Raw genomic sequence first — 17,546 nt, 5'->3', positions numbered from 1 at the left:
CGAACATAAAATCTGCTTAGTGACTAGAATGATCTTATTAGACAGAAACTAAGCAATTATCACTCTTATTATCAAAGACTTCTATGGAATTACAACGAAATGAACCCAGATTTCCCTCGCCCGGACGTGGGTCACCGGGGCCCCGCTCTGGAGCCAGGCCCGGAGTTGGGGCACGATGGCGAGCGCCTGGTGGTCGGGCCTGTTCCCATGGGGCCCGGCCGGGCACAGCCCGAAGAGGCAACGTGGGTCATCCCTCCAATGGGCTCACCACTCATAGGAGGGGCCATAGAGGTCGGGTGCATTGTGAGCTGGGCGGCAGCCGAAGGCAGGGCACTTGGCGGTCCGATCCTCGGCTACAGAAGCTAGCTCTTGGGACGTGGAACGTCACCTCACTGGGGGGGAAGGAGCCTGAGCTAGTGCGCGAGGTAGAGAAGTTCCGGCTGGATATAGTCGGACTCACCTCGACGCACAGCAAGGGCTCTGGAACCAGTTCTCTCGAGAGGGACTGGACCCTCTTCCACTCTGGCGTTGCCGGCAGTGAGAGGCGACGGGCTGGGGTGGCAATTCTGGTTGCCCCCCGGCTCAAAGCCTGTACGTTTGAGTTCAACCCAGTGGACGAGAGGGTAGCTTCCCTTCGCCTTCGGGTGGGGGGACGGGTCCTGACTGTTGTTTGTGCTTACGCACCAAACAGCAGTTCAGAATACCCACCCTTTTTGGGTACACTCGAGGGAGTACTGGAAAGTGCTCCTCCGGGTGATTCCCTTGTCCTACTGGGAGACTTCAACGCTCATGTTGGCAACGACAGTGAAACCTGGAGAGGCGTGATTGGGAAGAATGGTCGCCCGGATCTAAACCCGAGTGGTGTTTTGTTATTGGACTTTTGTGCTCGTCACAGTTTGTCGATAACAAACACCATGTTCAAACATAAGGGTGTCCATATGTGCACTTGGCACCAGGACACCCTAGGCCGCAGTTCCATGATCGACTTTGTAGTTGTGTCATCGGATTTGCGGCCTTATGTTTTGGACACTCGGGTGAAGAGAGGGGCGGAGCTTTCTACCGATCACCACCTGGTGGTGAGTTGGCTGCGATGGTGGGGGAGGATGCCGGACAGACCTGGCAGGCCCAAGCGCATTGTGAGGGTCTGCTGGGAACGTCTGGCAGAGTCTCCTGTCAGAGAGAGTTTCAATTCACACCTCCGGGAGAACTTTGAACATGTCACGAGGGAGGTGCGGGACATTGAGTCCGAGTGGACCATGTTCCGAACCTCTATTGTCGAGGCGGCTGATTGGAGCTGTGGCCGCAAGGTTGTTGGTGCCTGTCGTGGCGGTAATCCCAGAACCCGTTGGTGGACACCAGCAGTGAGGGATGCCGTCAAGCTGAAGAAGGAGTCCTATCGGGTTCTTTTGGCTCATAGGACTCCGGAGGCAGTGGACGGGTACCGACGGGCCAAGCGGTGTGCAGCTTTAGCGGTCGCGGAGGCAAAAACTCGGACATGGGAAGAGTTCGGGGAAGCCATGGAAAACGACTTCCGGACGGCTTCGAAGCGATTCTGGACCACCATACGGCGCCTCAGGAAGGGGAAGCAGTGCACTATCAACACCGTGTATGGTGCGGATGGTGTTCTGCTGACTTCGACTGCGGATGTTGTGGATCGGTGGAGGGAATACTTCGAAGACCTCCTCAATCCCACCAACACGTCTTTCTTTGAGGAAGCGGTGCCTGGGGAATCTGTAGTGGACTCTCCTATTTCTGGGGCTGAGGTCGCTGAGGTAGTTAAAAAGCTCCTCGGCGGCAAGGCCCCGGGGGTGGATGAGATCCGCCCGGAGTTCCTTAAGGCTCTGGATGCTGTGGGGCTGTCTTGGTTGACAAGACTCTGCAGCATCGCGTGGACATCGGGGGCGGTACCTCTGGATTGGCAGACCGGGGTGGTGGTCCCTCTCTTTAAGAAGGGGGACCGGAGGGTGTGTTCCAACTATCGTGGGATCACACTCCTCAGCCTTCCCGGTAAGGTTTATTCAGGTGTACTGGAGAGGAGGCTTCGCCGGATAGTCGAACCTCGGATTCAGGAGGAACAGTGTGGTTTTCGTCCTGGTCGTGGAACTGTGGACCAGCTCTATACTCTCGGCAGGGTTCTTGAGGGTGCATGGGAGTTTGCCCAACCAGTCTACATGTGCTTTGTGGACTTGGAGAAGGCATTCGACCGTGTCCCTCGGGAAGTCCTGTGGGGAGTGCTCAGAGAGTATGGGGTATCGGACTGTCTGATTGTGGCGGTCCGCTCCCTGTATGATCAGTGTCAGAGCTTGGTCCGCATTGCTGGCAGTAAGTCGGACACTTTTCCAGTGAAGGTTGGACTCCGCCAAGGCTGTCCTTTGTCACCGATTCTGTTCATAACTTTTATGGACAGAATTTCTAGGCGCAGTCAAGGCGTTGAGGGGTTCCGGTTTGGTGGCCACGGGATTAGGTCTCTGCTTTTTGCAGATGATGTAGTCCTGATGGCTTCATCTGGCCGGGATCTTCAGCTTTCACTGGATCGGTTCGCAGCCGAGTGTGAAGCGACCGGAATGAGAATCAGCACCTCCAAGTCCGAGTCCATGGTTCTCGCCCGGAAAAGGGTGGAGTGCCATCTCCGGGTTGGGGAGGAGACCCTGCCCCAAGTGGAGGAGTTCAAGTACCTAGGAGTCTTGTTCACGAGTGGGGGAAGAGTGGATCGTGAGATCGACAGGCGGATCGGTGCGGCGTCTTCAGTAATGCGGACGTTGTATCGATCCGTTGTGGTGAAGAAGGAGCTGAGCCGGAAGGCAAAGCTCTCAATTTACCGGTCGATCTACGTTCCCATCCTCACCTATGGTCATGAGCTTTGGGTCATGACCGAAAGGATAAGATCACGGGTACAAGCGGCCGAAATGAGTTTCCTCCGCCGGGTGGCGGGGCTCTCCCTTAGAGATAGGGTGAGAAGCTCTGCCATCCGGGAGGAGCTCAACGTAAAGCCGCTGCTCCTCCACATCGAGAGGAGCCAGATGAGGTGGTTCGGGCATCTGGTCAGGATGCCACCCGAACGCCTCCCTAGGGAGGTGTTTAGGGCACGTCCAACCGGTAGGAGGCCACGGGGAAGACCCAGGACACGTTGGAAAGACTATGTCTCCCGGCTGGCCTGGGAACGCCTCGGGATCCCCCGGGAAGAGCTAGACGAAGTGGCTGGGGATAGGGAAGTCTGGGCTTCCCTGCTTAGGCTGCTGCCCCCGCGACCCGACCTCGGATAAGCGGAAGATGATGGATGGATGGATGGCACTCTTATTTGAGATATTTAATCTTATTTAGAGTTAAGTTTTTGCAGTGTAACCACAAGGCCACTGAGCAGGTTTTATCCATTGCCTCGATAGTTCTGGCTTATTATTATTAAGGTGTCTCTATGGGCTGTAGGAGGCTTATTTAGAGCCAAACTATTTTAAAAAATCAGACTAATTTAGTGCATGGACACGTACATAAAGAATGTTTGCTGCTGGTCAGAGAAGTTGTGGGTGCAAATTGGCAGTCACGTTTCTGTCCGTCCACCCCTAGTGTCCTAGTGGTTAGAGTGTCCGCACTGAGATCGGTAGGTTGTGAGTTCAAATCCCGGCCGAGTCATACCAAAGACTATAAAAATGGGACCCGTTGCCTCCTTGCTTGGCACTCAGCATTGGAGTTGGAATTGGGGGTTAAATCACCATAAATGATTCCCGGGCGTGGCACCGCTGCTGCTCACTGCTCCCCTCACTTCCCAGGGGGTGATCAAGGGGATGGGTCAAATGCAGAGGACACATTTCACCACACCTAGTGTGTGTGTGACAATCATTGGTACTTTAACTTCCGTGTCACACGCTTTGATTCACTAGAAAAAAAAGCGCTATATAAATGGAATCTATTAATATTAAAGGCCTACTGAAACCCACTACTATGCACCACACAGTCTGATAGTTTATATATCAATGATGAAATATTAACATTGCAACACATGCCAATACGGCAGGGGTGTCAAACTCAAATACAGAGTGGGCCAAAATTCTAAACTGAACAAAGCCGTGGGCCAAAGTTGAACAACTTAACCTTTTAATAGGGACCCAAACAAGTTTTGCATTGAATATTGAACAAGCAAGGCTTATATAACTTTATAGTGACATGCAAAATTGAGTTTTGTTGGTAGCGGGGGTGTATAATGTACCATCCCTGAAGAGTTAGTGCTGCAAGGGGATCTGGGTAGTTGTTCTGTTGTGTTTATGTTGTGTTACGGTGCGGATGTTCCCCCGAAATGTGTTTGTCATTCTTGTTTGGTGATGGTTCACAGTGTGGTGTAACAGTGTTAACGTTGTTTATACGGCCACCCTCAGTGTGACCTGTATGGCTGTTGACCAAGTATGCCTTGCATTCACTTGTGTGTATGTAGAAGCTGCATATATTACATGACTGGGCCAGCACGCTGTTTGTGTGGAGGAAAAGCAGACGTGACGACAGGTTGTAGAGGATGCTAAAAGCAGTACCTTTAAGGCACGCTTCCAATATTGTTGTCCGGGTGGATATTCGGGAGAATGGTTGCCCCGGGAGATTTTCGGGGACGGGCACTGAAATCCGGGATTCTCCTGGAAAAATCGGGACGGTTGGCAAGTATGAGAATTAGCGTTGAATGCGGTGATACAGCGGCACTGCCACTGTATTATACCGGCGGGCCAGCTCTAATGCTAATTTATTATTGCCTCAAGGGCCAAATGAAATTACACGGCGGGCCAAATTTGGCCCGCGGGCCAGAGTTTGACACCCATGCAATACGGCCTTTTTAGTTTACTAAATTGCAATTTTAAAGTGTCGTGTTGAAAACGTCGCCGTATGATGACGCGTGCGTTTGACGTCTCGGGTTGTAGCGGACATTATTTTCCAGCCCGATCCAAGCTATAAGTAGTCTGCTTTAATCGCATAATTACACAGTATTCTGGACATCTGTGTTGCTGAATCTTTTGCAATTTGTTCAATTAATAATGGAGAAGTCAAAGTAGAAAGATGGAGGTGGGAAGCTTTTAGCTTTTAGCCACACAAACACAGCCGGTGTTTCCTTGTTTAAAATTCCCGAAGGTGAGGCTTTACTATGGATCAGAGCGGTCAAGCGAACATGGATCCCGACCACATGTCAACCGGCAGGTTTCGGTGACAAAATTGTGGTAATAAGTCGGCTCTTGCCGGAGACATCAGCGGAGCTTGCGCCCTGCTGCAGCTGCGTGACTTCCCTCAGAGACACTGGTGGTCACACCCCTCCGACTTTCATGTACAATATAATCTCACTAAAACACTAGCAACACAATAGGCAGATAAGGGATTTTCCAGAATTATCCTAGTAAATGTGTCTAATAAGATCTGAATCGCTCCCACTGCAATTGCTTTTTTTTTTTTTTTCCTAGTCCTTCACTATTAATAGCCTCATCCATGAATCTTTCATTTTCGCTCAAATTAATGGGGAAATTGTCACTTTCTCGGTCCGAATCGCTCTCGCTGCTGGTGGCCATGATTGTAAACAATGTGAGGATGTGAAGAGCCCTACAACCCGTGACGTCACGCGGACATAGTCTGCTACTTCCGGTAAAGGCAAGGCTTTTTTATTAGCGACCAAAAGTTGGGAACTTTATCGTCAATGTTCTCTACTAAATCCTTTCAGCAAAAATATGGCAATATCGCGAAATGATCAAGTATGACACATAGAATGGACCTGCTATCCCCGTTTAAATAAGAAAATCTAATTTCAGTAGGCCTTTAATAGCATTGTCGTGGACAATTGTGGAGAAAGATGGTGACATTTGCACGGGCTGCTTCCTCCGTCACACTTGGATGAATCCAGTTTTTGGCATCTGTCAAACACATTGAGGCTCGTGTGCTGCTTTATTGTTCTTCTTGCATTTATTGGAAAAGTGTTTGTCAGCCTCTGCACTCACACGGCTTGAAAGTTAAATGTCTCGTCATCATCTGTTTCAACTTTGGCTCGTTTTTTTTTTTTTTTTTCCTGAGCAATAACATGTTCATCTTCCAGCATGACTGAGTGAGACATGTGTCAGCACACTGACAGCACGGCCCCAACCCATTAATCCCGTTAGTTTCTATTTTTAACTCCTAATTACAGCGCAGTCAAACCAATAAGACCACTTGTTATTGAAGTGCCGACTTGTTTTCTCTCCATTTGTAGGCTTGCTGCTTATCTCCGCTGTGCAGAGGGTGCTCTGTTGTTCTGTAGGAAGTGTCCACATTCATGGGTGTTTACCTTTATTTCCAACATGTATTCAGTTATTATACAACACACATTTTTTTTTACATATTTTCATTTCTCCTGACATGTCCAAATAGGAGTAGGAAGAAGCAAAGCTCATTCAATCCTACCACTTTTTGCGTCATATCAATCACCAACGTTCATAAATGCATCCATAAACGTGGATGCATATGCAAAAGAGCAATATACGTATTTTTCGGAGTATAAGTCGCTCTGGAGTATAAGTCGCACCTGCCGAAAATGCATAATAAAGAAGGAAAAAAAAAATATATATATATCAGGCTTGTCCCTGACAGTTTGGCCAGGTTTTAGTTTTTCCTCTGCGTTTGTCTTTGTTTCCTGTCAGCGCTCTTATTTTGTCCGTTTCCTGTTTGTCTCTCTGAGTGCTGTGGCTGATTGGCACCTGGCCACACCTGGTGTCAATCAGCCAGCTACTATTTAACTATATAACTATATAACTATTTAACTACTCAGTGGCCTAGTGGTTAGAGTGTACGCCCTGAGATCGGTAGGTTGTGAGTTCAAATCCCGGCCGAGTCATACCAAGACTATAAAAATGGGACCCGTTACCTCCCTGCTTGGCACTCAGCATTAAGGGTTGGAATTGGGGGTTAAATCAGCATAAATGATACCCGGGCGCGGCCGCTGCTGCCCACTGCTCCCCTCACCATAAACGTGGATGCATATGCAAAAGAGCAATATACGTATTTTTCGGAGTATAAGTCGCACCTGCCGAAAATGCATAATAAAGAAGGAAAAAATATATATATATATCAGGCTTGTCCCTGACAGTTTGGCCAGGTTTTAGTTTTTCCTCTGCGGTTGTCTTTGTTTCCCGTCAGCGCTCTTATTTTGTCCGCTTCCTGTTTTTCTGTCTGAGTGCTGTGGCTGATTGGCACCTGGCCACACCTGGTGTCAATCAGCCAGATACTATTTAACGATATACATATTTAACTACTCAGTGGCCTAGTGGTTAGAGTGTCCGCCCTGAGATCGGTAGGTTGTGAGTTCAAATCCCGGCCGAGTCATACCAAGACTATAAAAATGGGACCCATTACCTCCCTGCTTGGGGGTTAAATCACCATAAATGATACCCGGGCGCGGCCGCTGCTGCCCACTGTTCCCCTCAACGATCAAGGGTGATGGGTCAAATGCAGAGAATAACTTTGCCACATCTAGTACGTGTGTGACAATCATTGGTACTTTAACTTTAACTTTAACTTTAAAGCTGCCTTCCCCCCCAGTCAGTGCTAGATTATTGTCACCACTACCTGTGAATGTCATTAATACTTCTCGTTGTAGCTGTGTCTACTTCTGTTCATTCTGCACATGTCATAGTTCCTTCGTCACAGTAAGTGTTTTTGTTTCTAGTCCACAGTTAGCCTTTGTGATAGTTTTTGTTCATAGCCAAGTTTGTTTTCCGCCTTGTGCGCGCCTTTTGTTTGTACCCTTTTGTTTGTTCTTGTTTTAGTGTTGAATTAAATCATGTTTACCTGCACGATGCCTGCCGCCTTTCTCTGCATCTTGGGGTTCGTCACAATATAAATCGCACTGATGTGGCATTTTTTAGGGAAATTTATTTGATAAAACCCAACACCAAGAATAAATATTTGAAAGGCAATTTAAAATAAATAAAGAATAGTGAACAACAGGCTGAATAAGTGTACGTTATATGACGCATAAATAACCAACTGAGAAGGTGCCTGGTATGTTAACCTAACATATTATGGTAAGAGTCATTCAAATAACTATAACATATAGAACATGCTATACGTTTAACAAACAATCTGTCACTCCTAATTGCTAAATCCCATGAAATCTTATACATCTAGTCTCTTACGTGAATGAGCTAAATAATATTATTTGATATTTTACGGTAATGTGTTAATAATTTCACTCATAAGTCGCTCCTGAGTATAAGTCGCACTCTTGGCCAAACTATGAAAAAACTGCGACTTATAGTCCGAAAAATATGGTATTCATCTCTACATTAATCTATTTATTTATATATGCACCTTATTGTTCTTGTATCCTACCATGAGATAATGCAACAAAATGTTGTTACTATCTGTACTGTAAAGATCAAATTTGAATGACAATAAAAAGGAAGTCTAAGTCTAAGTTCGCATATTGTTGTGTTGCATTTTGTAGCACACTTAAAGGGGAACATTATCACCAAACCTATGCAAACGTCAATATATACCTTGATGTTGCAGAAAAAAGACCTTGTATTTTTTTAACCGATTTCCGAACTCTAAATGGGTGAATTTTGGCAAATTAACGCCTTTCTGTTTATCGGTCTTTTAGCGATAACGTCAGAACGTGACGTCCCCGAGGTAACACACCTGCCATGTTCATTTTCACATAACAAACACCGGGTCTCAGCTCTGTTATTTTCCGTTTTTTCGACTATTTTTTGGAACCTTGGAGACATCATGCCTCGTCGGTGTGTTGTCGGAGGGTGTAACAACACTAACAGGGAGGGATTCAAGTTGCACCACTGGCAAGAAATTTGCCGCCAGACCCCCATTGAATGTGCCAGAGTGTCTGCACATTTGACCGGCGATGCTAAGAAAGACATGGCACAGAGATGTATGGATAACCTGCAGATGCATTTGCAACGATTAAGTCAACGAAATCACAAAGGTGAGTTTTGTTGATGTTGTTGACTTATGTGCTAATCAGACATATTTGGTCACGGCATGACTGCCAGCTAATTGAGGCTAACATGCTACGCTAATGGATGCTAACATGCTATTTACGCTAGCTGTATCTACATTTTAAACTAGATACCCACATTTAATGCGAAACGAACACTTACCAATCGACGGATCTAAGTTGCTCCAGTGTCACAAGATGCGAAAGTCCTGATCGTTTGGTCCGCACATTTTACCGGCGATGCTAATAAGGCAGCCATGCTATGGGCCACTTCATTAGGTACACCCATGCTATGGCCGAATATCGTCAATAGCTATTCGCTCAATAGCTTCAATTTCTTCTTCAATTTCGTTTTCGCTATCTGCCTCCATACTCCGGCCGTGTTTCAATACATGCGTAATCTGTTGAATCGCTTAAGCCGCTGAAATCAGAGTCTGAATCCGAGCTACAGTCGCTATATCTTGCTGTGGTAACCGCCATGTTGTTTGTATTGGCAGCACCGTATGATGTCACAGGGAAATGGATAGTGGTTTCGAAGATAGGGAACATAAGGCACTTTACAGCTTTATTTAGGGATATTTCGGGACCGGTAAAATTTTGAAAAAAACTTCAAAAAATACAACAAGCCGCTGGGAACTGATTTTTATTGTTTTTAACCCTTTTGAAATTGTGATAATGTTCCCCTTTAACATCAATTAATTTTAATTAGAACAGTTCTCTTAAAACAAATAGTTCCGTCAGTTATGATTCACATAATGAAGTGAATAATATCTTATTTTGAATCAAATTCATGATGTCTAGTAGAATTTTTCTTCCTCGTACTTTTAAAACATTTTTTTTTATCTTGAACAGCCTCTTAAACTGGATCATATTAGTACAAAACCCAAAACCTGTGAAGTCGGCACATTGTGTAATTCATACATAAAAACAGAATACACTGATTTGCAAATCCTTTTCAATTTATATTCAATTGAATTGACCGCAAAGACCAAATATTTAATGTTTGAACTGTGAAACTCAATTTTTTTTGCGAATAATCCATAATTTAGAACTAAATGGTGGATTGATTGAGACTTTCATTAGTAAATTGCACAGTACACTACATATTCCGTACAATTGACCACTAAATGGTAACACCCGAATAAGTGAGGTGTTCTTTAAGTGAATTTTTGAAAGAGGATAGAGATGCATTTTCTTTCACACCTGTTGGGAGTGCATTCCACATTGATGTGGCATAGAAAGAGAATGAGATAAGACCTTTGTTAGATCGGAATCTGAGTTTAGCGTGGTTTGTGTAGCTCCCCCTTGTGTTGTGGTTATGACGGTCATTTACGTTAAGGAAGTAGTTTGACAAGTACTTCGGTATTAGGGAGGTAAAGCAGATTTTATAGACTAGGCTCACTGCAAGTTGTTTTACTCTGTCCTCCACCCTGAGCCAGCCCACTTTGGAGAAGTGGGTATGAGTGAGGTGTGATCTGGGGGGGAGGTCTAGAAGTAACCTGACTAGCTTGTTCTGGGATGTTTGGAGTCTAGATTTGAGGGTTTTGAAGATGCTGGGGTACCAGGAGGTGCAAGCGTAATCGAAAAAAAGTTGAATGGGAGTTCCCGCTAGAATCTTCATGGTGCTTTTGTTGACCAGAGAGGAGGTTCTGGAGAGAAACCTCGTTCGTTGGTTGACCTTTTTGATTTGGCAGCAAAACATTCCATAAAAGTTGGCACAGGGGCATTTTTACCACTGTGTTACATGGCCTTTCCTTTTAACAACACTCAGTAAACGTTTGGGAACTAAAGAGACCAATTTTTGAAGCTTTTCAAATGGAATTCTTACCCATTCTTACTTGATGTACAGCTTAAGTCGTTCAACAGTACTTGGTCACCATTGTTGTATTTTACGCTTCGTATTGGGCCACACATTTTCAATGGGAGACAGGTCTGGACTACAGGCAAACCCAGTCTAGTACCTGCACTTTTTTACTATGAAGTCGTACTGTTGTAACACATGCAGAATGTGGCTTGGCATTGTTTGGCTAAAATAAGCAGGGGCGTCCATAATAACGTTGCTTGGATGTCAACATATGTTGCTCCAAAACCTGTATGTACCATTCAGCATTAATGGTGCCTTCACAGATGTGTAAGTTACCCATGCCTTGGGCACAGATGCACCCCCAAACCAGCACAGATGCTGGCTTTTACATTGTTGGACTTATTTGCTTAAATCATTCCATAATTTAATCCCACATACTGATATACTAAGTGTTGTATATACATAAAAATGTTTAGGTTTCATTTTCCTCTAAGGTTATATCCCTGCACTTTTGTTGAGAAGAATTGTTGTATGTTCTTGGCAGATTATTGTTTGCTTTGTGCGTACTTTTTGCTGTTTGTGTTGCACCCCTAAAATGACCAAAAATCATCTCTTCGGTGCAATATTTATTCGAAAAACCCACGTTTTATATTACAGGCATTTTCTTATATCCTTTTCCCCGCTATCACAATTCCACTTCCAGTTTCCTTCCCGAGCATGTGCATTACACACATAACCTAAGAAATGACGCAGCTCCCCTTCCCAATACTCATAACCAATCATCCATCCATCCATTTTCTACCTCTTATTCCCTTTCGGGATCGCGGGGGGCGCTGGCGCCTATCTCAGCTACAATCGGGCGGAAGGCGGGGTACACACTGGACAAGTCGCCACCTCATCGCATGCCCAACACAGATAGACAGACAACATTCACACTCACATTCACACACTAGGGCCAATTTAGTGTTGCCAATCAACCTATCCCCAGGTGCATGTCTTTGGAGGTGGGAGGAAGCCGGAGTACCCGGAGGGAACCCACGCATTCACGGGGAGAACATGCAAACTCCACACAGAAAGATCCCGAGCCTGGATTTGAACCCAGGACTGCAGGACCTTCGTATTGTGAGGCAGACGCACTAACCCCTGTACCACCGTGAAGCCCATAACCAATCATAGATGGAAATTAATATAAAAACTGAAAAACATTACATAATAAAGTATTACTGTATTTATGCATCTTAATACAACTTTAGATTTTAAATCCAACTCTAGTTTCAGGGTGCTACACCTGCCAATGCAGGTTCAATTTTAATATGTTTGACTGAAGTAAACCGATTGTATGTTATCTATATCCAACATTATGTATTATTCTCACTGATCATTTTTGTAACACGGTTAATGAATGAAGTGCACTTTTGTGGTTATTTCCCCATGAAAAAACTAGCTGGCGGTAGAAAATATTAAGTGATTTTTGATCTAGAACAGTGGTTCTTAACCTTGTTGGAGGTACCGAACTCCACCAGTTTTATATGCGCCTTCATTGAACCCTTCTTTAGTGATTTTTTTTTTTTTTTTTTTGAAATTGAAGACAAAGTTATATGTTTTTGGTAACACTTTAGTATGGGGAACATATTCTAAGTAACACAGACTTAATTTGTGAAGTGAATTATATTTATATAGCGCTTTTTCTCAAGTGACTCAAAGCGCTTTACATAGTGACACCCAATATCTAAGTTACAATTAAACCAGTGTGGGTGGCACTGGGAGCAGATGGGTAAAGTGTCTTGCCCAAGGACACAACGGCAGTGACTAGGATGGCACAAGCGGGAATCGAACCTGCAACCCTCAAGTTGCTGGCACGGCCACTCCACTCTACCAACCGAGCTATGCCGCCCCAACAGTTATTTGGACACTAGGGGAACATATTCTAAGTAATAAAGGCTTAAATTACAGTTATTTGGTTAGGGTTAGGGTCAGGGTTAGAGGGTTAGGGTTATAAAAATGCATTAATAAGTACTTAATAATGACTAGTTAAGAGCCCTGTGATGAGGCGGCGACTTGTCCAGTATGTACTCCGCCTTCCGCCCGATTGAAGCTGAGATAGGCACCAGCGCCCCCTGCGAGCCCAAGGGAATAAGCGGTAGAAAATGGATGTATGGATGGATAGTTGAGAGCCAATATGTTACTAATTTGCATGTTAATAAGCAACTAATTAATGGTGAATATGTTCCCCATACTAAAGTGTTACCATGTTTTTTACTCAAAACGAACCGTGCATGAACATCACCTTGTTCAAACAACAAAACCAACACAGTGCATGAACTCACAGAAAATTACACACCTGCAAATCAGTCAGCTGTTGCCGTATCCGTAATACGCCAATAGGGCGAAGTTTGTATTTACACCATGAGTTAAATGTGTTTTGACCTCTGACTCACCGAACCCCTGGGGTTCGATCGAACCCAGGTTAAGAACCACTGGTCTAGAACATGTTTTGCCTTATTGAAATATTTCTTGCCACTTTACGTTGTATATTTTTTATACGAGATTCCCAGTTCATTGTATCATCTATTATTACTCCCAGAAATGTGATTTCTTTCGCTCTGTCAATATCTGCTCTAGCTATCAGTTTTGTGTTTGACTTTCTTTTCTACTGTTACAAAAATTTTATTATTTTAGTTGGACTGTTGGTCGGCATTGCCGGCAGTAAGTCGTCGGACACGTTTCCAGTGAGGGTTGGACTCCGCCAAGGCTGCCCTTTGTCACAGATTCTGTTCTTAACTTTTATGGACAGAATTTCTAGGCGCAATCAAGGCGTTGAGAGGATCCGGTTTGGTGGCTGCAGGATTAGGTCTCTGCTGTTTGCAGATGATGTGGTTCTGAGGGCTTCTTCTGGCCAGGATCTTCAGATCTCACAGCCGAGTGTGAAGCGACTGGGATGAAAATCAGCACCTCCAAGTCCATGGTTTTCGCCCGGAAAAGGGTGGAGGGCCATCTACGGGTTGGGGAGTAGGCCCTGCCCCAAGTGGAGGAGTTCAAGTACCTCAGAGTCTTGTTCATGAGTGATGGAAGAGTGGATCGTGAGATCGATAGGCGGATCGGTTCGGCGTATTCAGTAATGCGGACGTTGTATCGATCCGTTGTGGTGAAGAAAGAGCCGAGCCGGAAGGCAAAGCTCTCAATTTACCGGTCGATCTACGTTCCCATCCTCACCTATGGTCGTAAGCTTTGGGTTATGACCGAAAGGACAAGATCACGGGCACAAGCGGCCGAAATGAGTTTCCTCCGCTGGGTGGCGGGGCTTTTCCTTAGAGATAGGGCGAGAAGCTCTGCCATCCGGGAGGAACTCAAAGTAAAGCCGCTGCTCCTCTCGAGAGGAGCCAGATGAGGTGGTTCGGGCATCTGGTCAGGATGCCACTCGTACGCCTCCCTAGGGCGGTGTTTTGGGCACGTCCACGGGGAAGACCCAGGACACGTTGGGAAGACTATGTCTTCCGACTGGCCTGGGAACGCCTCGGGATTCCCCGGGAAGGGCTGGACGAAGTGGATGGGGAGAGGGAAGTCTGGGCTTCCCTGCGACCCGACCTCGGATAAGCTGAAGAAAATGGATGGATGGATAGTTGTACTGAGATTAAAAGCTAGTCAATTTTTGTCAAACCATCTCATTAATGTATTCATTTCTTAAGTTATTATTTGTTGAATTTTGAATTAATTATGTTGAAATTTACTTCAGGTGTCTGGCTGGATGATGAAGGGCTCTACATCTGTGAGGCCAAGAACCAGTTCGGAAGCATCACGACCGAGGCCAGAGTCAGTGTCACCGGATTAGGTAGGCTTGATTAAAGACATGCTATTCCCTCTGATAGTGACGCTTCTCGGTACCTAATGTGTATTCCTCCATTATTTGCAGAGCCCCCTCTCTTAGCTCAAGGTGCCCCTATCATCACCACTACCATTGGTCAGTCCTTAAGTATCCCTTGTATGCTCTTGGCTGGGATACCTCTACCAGAAAGACACTGGTCAAAAAATGGAAAACCTGTAAGTCTAACTAAAGTCTCTTCATAGTTGTATTTGTTTTTCTGTGACTGTGAACGTATTCCCTCTGCAAAGGTTCCGCTGAAAGGGAAAATGTTTGTGAGGAGCGATGGAAGTTTGCACATCGAGAGACCCGTGCCAGAGGATGCTGGGACATATGTGTGCACGGCAGTGAATGTAGTCGGCTCCATGAACATCACAGCGAGCCTTGAGGTGCATGGTAAGTCGTCCTCGGTTTTTCTGAACTCAATGTCAGTGACACGACCACCTGCTGCCAGTGGTGCGAGACTTCCATTCGGCTCATGAAAGCGTAATGACAGACAAGCCAGATTATGGTTCATCATCAGTTTGTAATGAAGAAATGCCTGGAGGGCCGAAACAGTCAGCCTTCTAAGGCCAGCGATTATTCTGTGGGCCTGACAAATAGTCAGCTGTGCTTTTGTGGCCTTCTTCTTCCACAGTGCCCCCCGAGATCAACGCCGGGCCCTACCGCTACATTGCCAATGAAGGTGTGGCCATCACATTATCATGCGAGACAAGCGGCGTTCCCAAGCCAACTGTGGCCTGGTCCAAGGTAGGCCGTAGTCTCATAATAATGCTTATTACGGCCTGCAAAATACCCAAACGTTATGGGGACAAGTTAACATTTTTATTTATTTCATTTTAATCAATTTTAATGGATGGGTGGATAATTATTATGGAGGAAGCGTCCAGAAAAGGGGTAGGGAACCTATGGCTCTAGAGCCGGATGTGGCTCTTTTGATGACTGCACCTGGCTCTCAGATAAATCTTAGCTGACATTGCTGAACACGATAAGTAATGAATAATTCCGCTGGTAATCACAGTGTCAAAAATAACGTTCAAAATATAAAACATTCTCATGCATTTTCATCCATCCATCCGGTTTCTAACCGCACCTGTTCAAGAAGTCGCATTATTGGTAAGAAGTAATTTATTTATTGTTGGTTAGCCTCAGAATAACAATGTTATTAAAAAGAATAAGAGACTTATTATACTCTAAAAATGTTGGTCTTTCTTAAAAATGCACACATATATAGTTGTATTCAGTGTTAAAAGATATATAAATTATATGGCTCTCACTGAAATACTTTTAAAAATATTTGGCTTGTATGGCTCTATCAGCCAAAAAGGTTCCCGACCCTGGTCCAGAAAGTACCCTTACTGTCACTGGATCATGTCATATTCTGGTTTTGTTCTGTTTGTACATCACATCCTGTTTGGTTTTTGCCTTCCTTAGTTCCTGGTGGTACTTCATGTTCGTTTCCGTTGCCATAGCCACGCATTACTGTCACCTGCATCTTGTTTTATACGCGCACCTGCTCTGTGATTATCTCCTTTATTTAAGCCTGCCCTTTTTGTTCATTCGCTCTCGCAGTCTAGTTTGCTGTCCGATGCAACAGGTGACGTCGCTATCCCCGATTGTGGTAAAGAGCTTTTTGTATTCGTTAGCTTCCACGCTATTCCTCTGTTTGTTTACCTAGCTCACATGCTAGCGCTTTCAGTTCTTTCTAGCTCCCATGCTAGTTCTGTTTGTTTTGTCTTTAGTGCCTTGTGCGAGGGTTTTCTGTTTGTAGTCTGTTTTTGCAGTGTTAAATAAATCATAATTCCTTACCGTCACGCTGTGTCCATATCCGACTGCTTCCTCAAGAGAACAAACCCGCACCACAATGCCAGCCAAGCGTCACAGTACACTGCGAGAGCGAATGAACAAAAAGGGCAGGCTTAAATAAAGGAGATAATCACAGAGCAGGTGTGCGTGAAAAACAAGATGCAGGTGAAACTAATGCGTGGCTATGGAAACGGAAACAATTAGGAAGTGCCACCAGGAGCTAAGGAATACAAAAACCAAACAGGATGTGATATACAAACAGAACAAAACCAGAATATGACATGATCCGCGCTGCGGATCATGACACTTACAATTTTAACAAATTTGTTACAAAAGTAAATGAATAGTCAAATCAGTGGGAATATATACAACATAAAGACGGCGTGGCGCAGTGGGAGAGTGGCCGTGTGCAACCCGAGGGTCCCTGGTTCAATTCCCACCTAGTACCAACCTCGTCACGTCCGTTGTGTCCTGAGCAAGACACTTCACCCTTGCTCCTGATGGGTGCTGGTTGGCGCCTTGCATGGCAGCTCCCTCCATCAGTGTGTGAATGTGTGTGTGAATGGGTAAATGTGGAAGTAGTGTCAAAGCGCTTTGAGTACCTTGAAGGTAGAACAGCGCTATACAAGTACAACCCATTTATTTATTTATTTATAAAGAATAGATATGGAAATTGTTTCCCTTATTTAATACACGTCTATACACTTTTAGTTGCACAAAACATACCATCCATCTTTGGGGCAGTTTAGCTCGGTTGGTAGAGTGGCCGTGCCAACAACTTGAGGGTAGCAGGTTCGATTCCCGCTTCCGCCATCCTAGTCACTGCCGTTGTGTCCTTGGGCAAGACACTTTACCCACCTGCTTCCAGTGCCACCCACACTGGTTTGAATGTAACTTAGATGTTGGGTTTCACTATGTAAAGCGCTTTGAATCACTAGAGAAAAAGTGCTATACAAATATTATTCACTTCACTTCACTTCATCTTACAAACTATTTATCTATCTTGGTGTCCAACCTGAGATCGGTAGGTCGTGAGTTCAAATCCCGGCCGAGTCATACCAAAGACTATAAAAATGGGACCCATTACCTGCCTGCTTGGCACTCAGCACCAAGGGTTAGAATTGGGTATTAAATCA

The 17,546-nt window shown here is 45.3% G+C and overlaps 1 protein-coding gene across 1 annotated transcript in view; it reads left to right on the top strand.

Moving 5' to 3' along the window:
• The window catches only part of hmcn2 (hemicentin 2), a 229,065-nt gene that overhangs the window by 53,823 nt on the left and 157,696 nt on the right, over window positions 1–17,546 (top strand). The window contains exons 17-20 of the mRNA XM_061906866.1: window positions 14,479–14,574; window positions 14,656–14,783; window positions 14,856–15,000; window positions 15,242–15,354. Coding sequence (XP_061762850.1) covers window positions 14,479–14,574; window positions 14,656–14,783; window positions 14,856–15,000; window positions 15,242–15,354 — 482 coding nt within the window. The remainder of the gene's footprint in view (window positions 1–14,478; window positions 14,575–14,655; window positions 14,784–14,855; window positions 15,001–15,241; window positions 15,355–17,546) is intronic.

Source organism: Nerophis ophidion, linkage group LG07 (assembly GCF_033978795.1).
Source record: "Nerophis ophidion isolate RoL-2023_Sa linkage group LG07, RoL_Noph_v1.0, whole genome shotgun sequence".
In the NCBI taxonomy this organism is placed as follows: Eukaryota; Metazoa; Chordata; class Actinopteri; order Syngnathiformes; family Syngnathidae; genus Nerophis; species Nerophis ophidion.
Note: the sequence above shows the minus strand (reverse complement) of the source record. Positions and strands in the feature narration are given on the sequence as shown.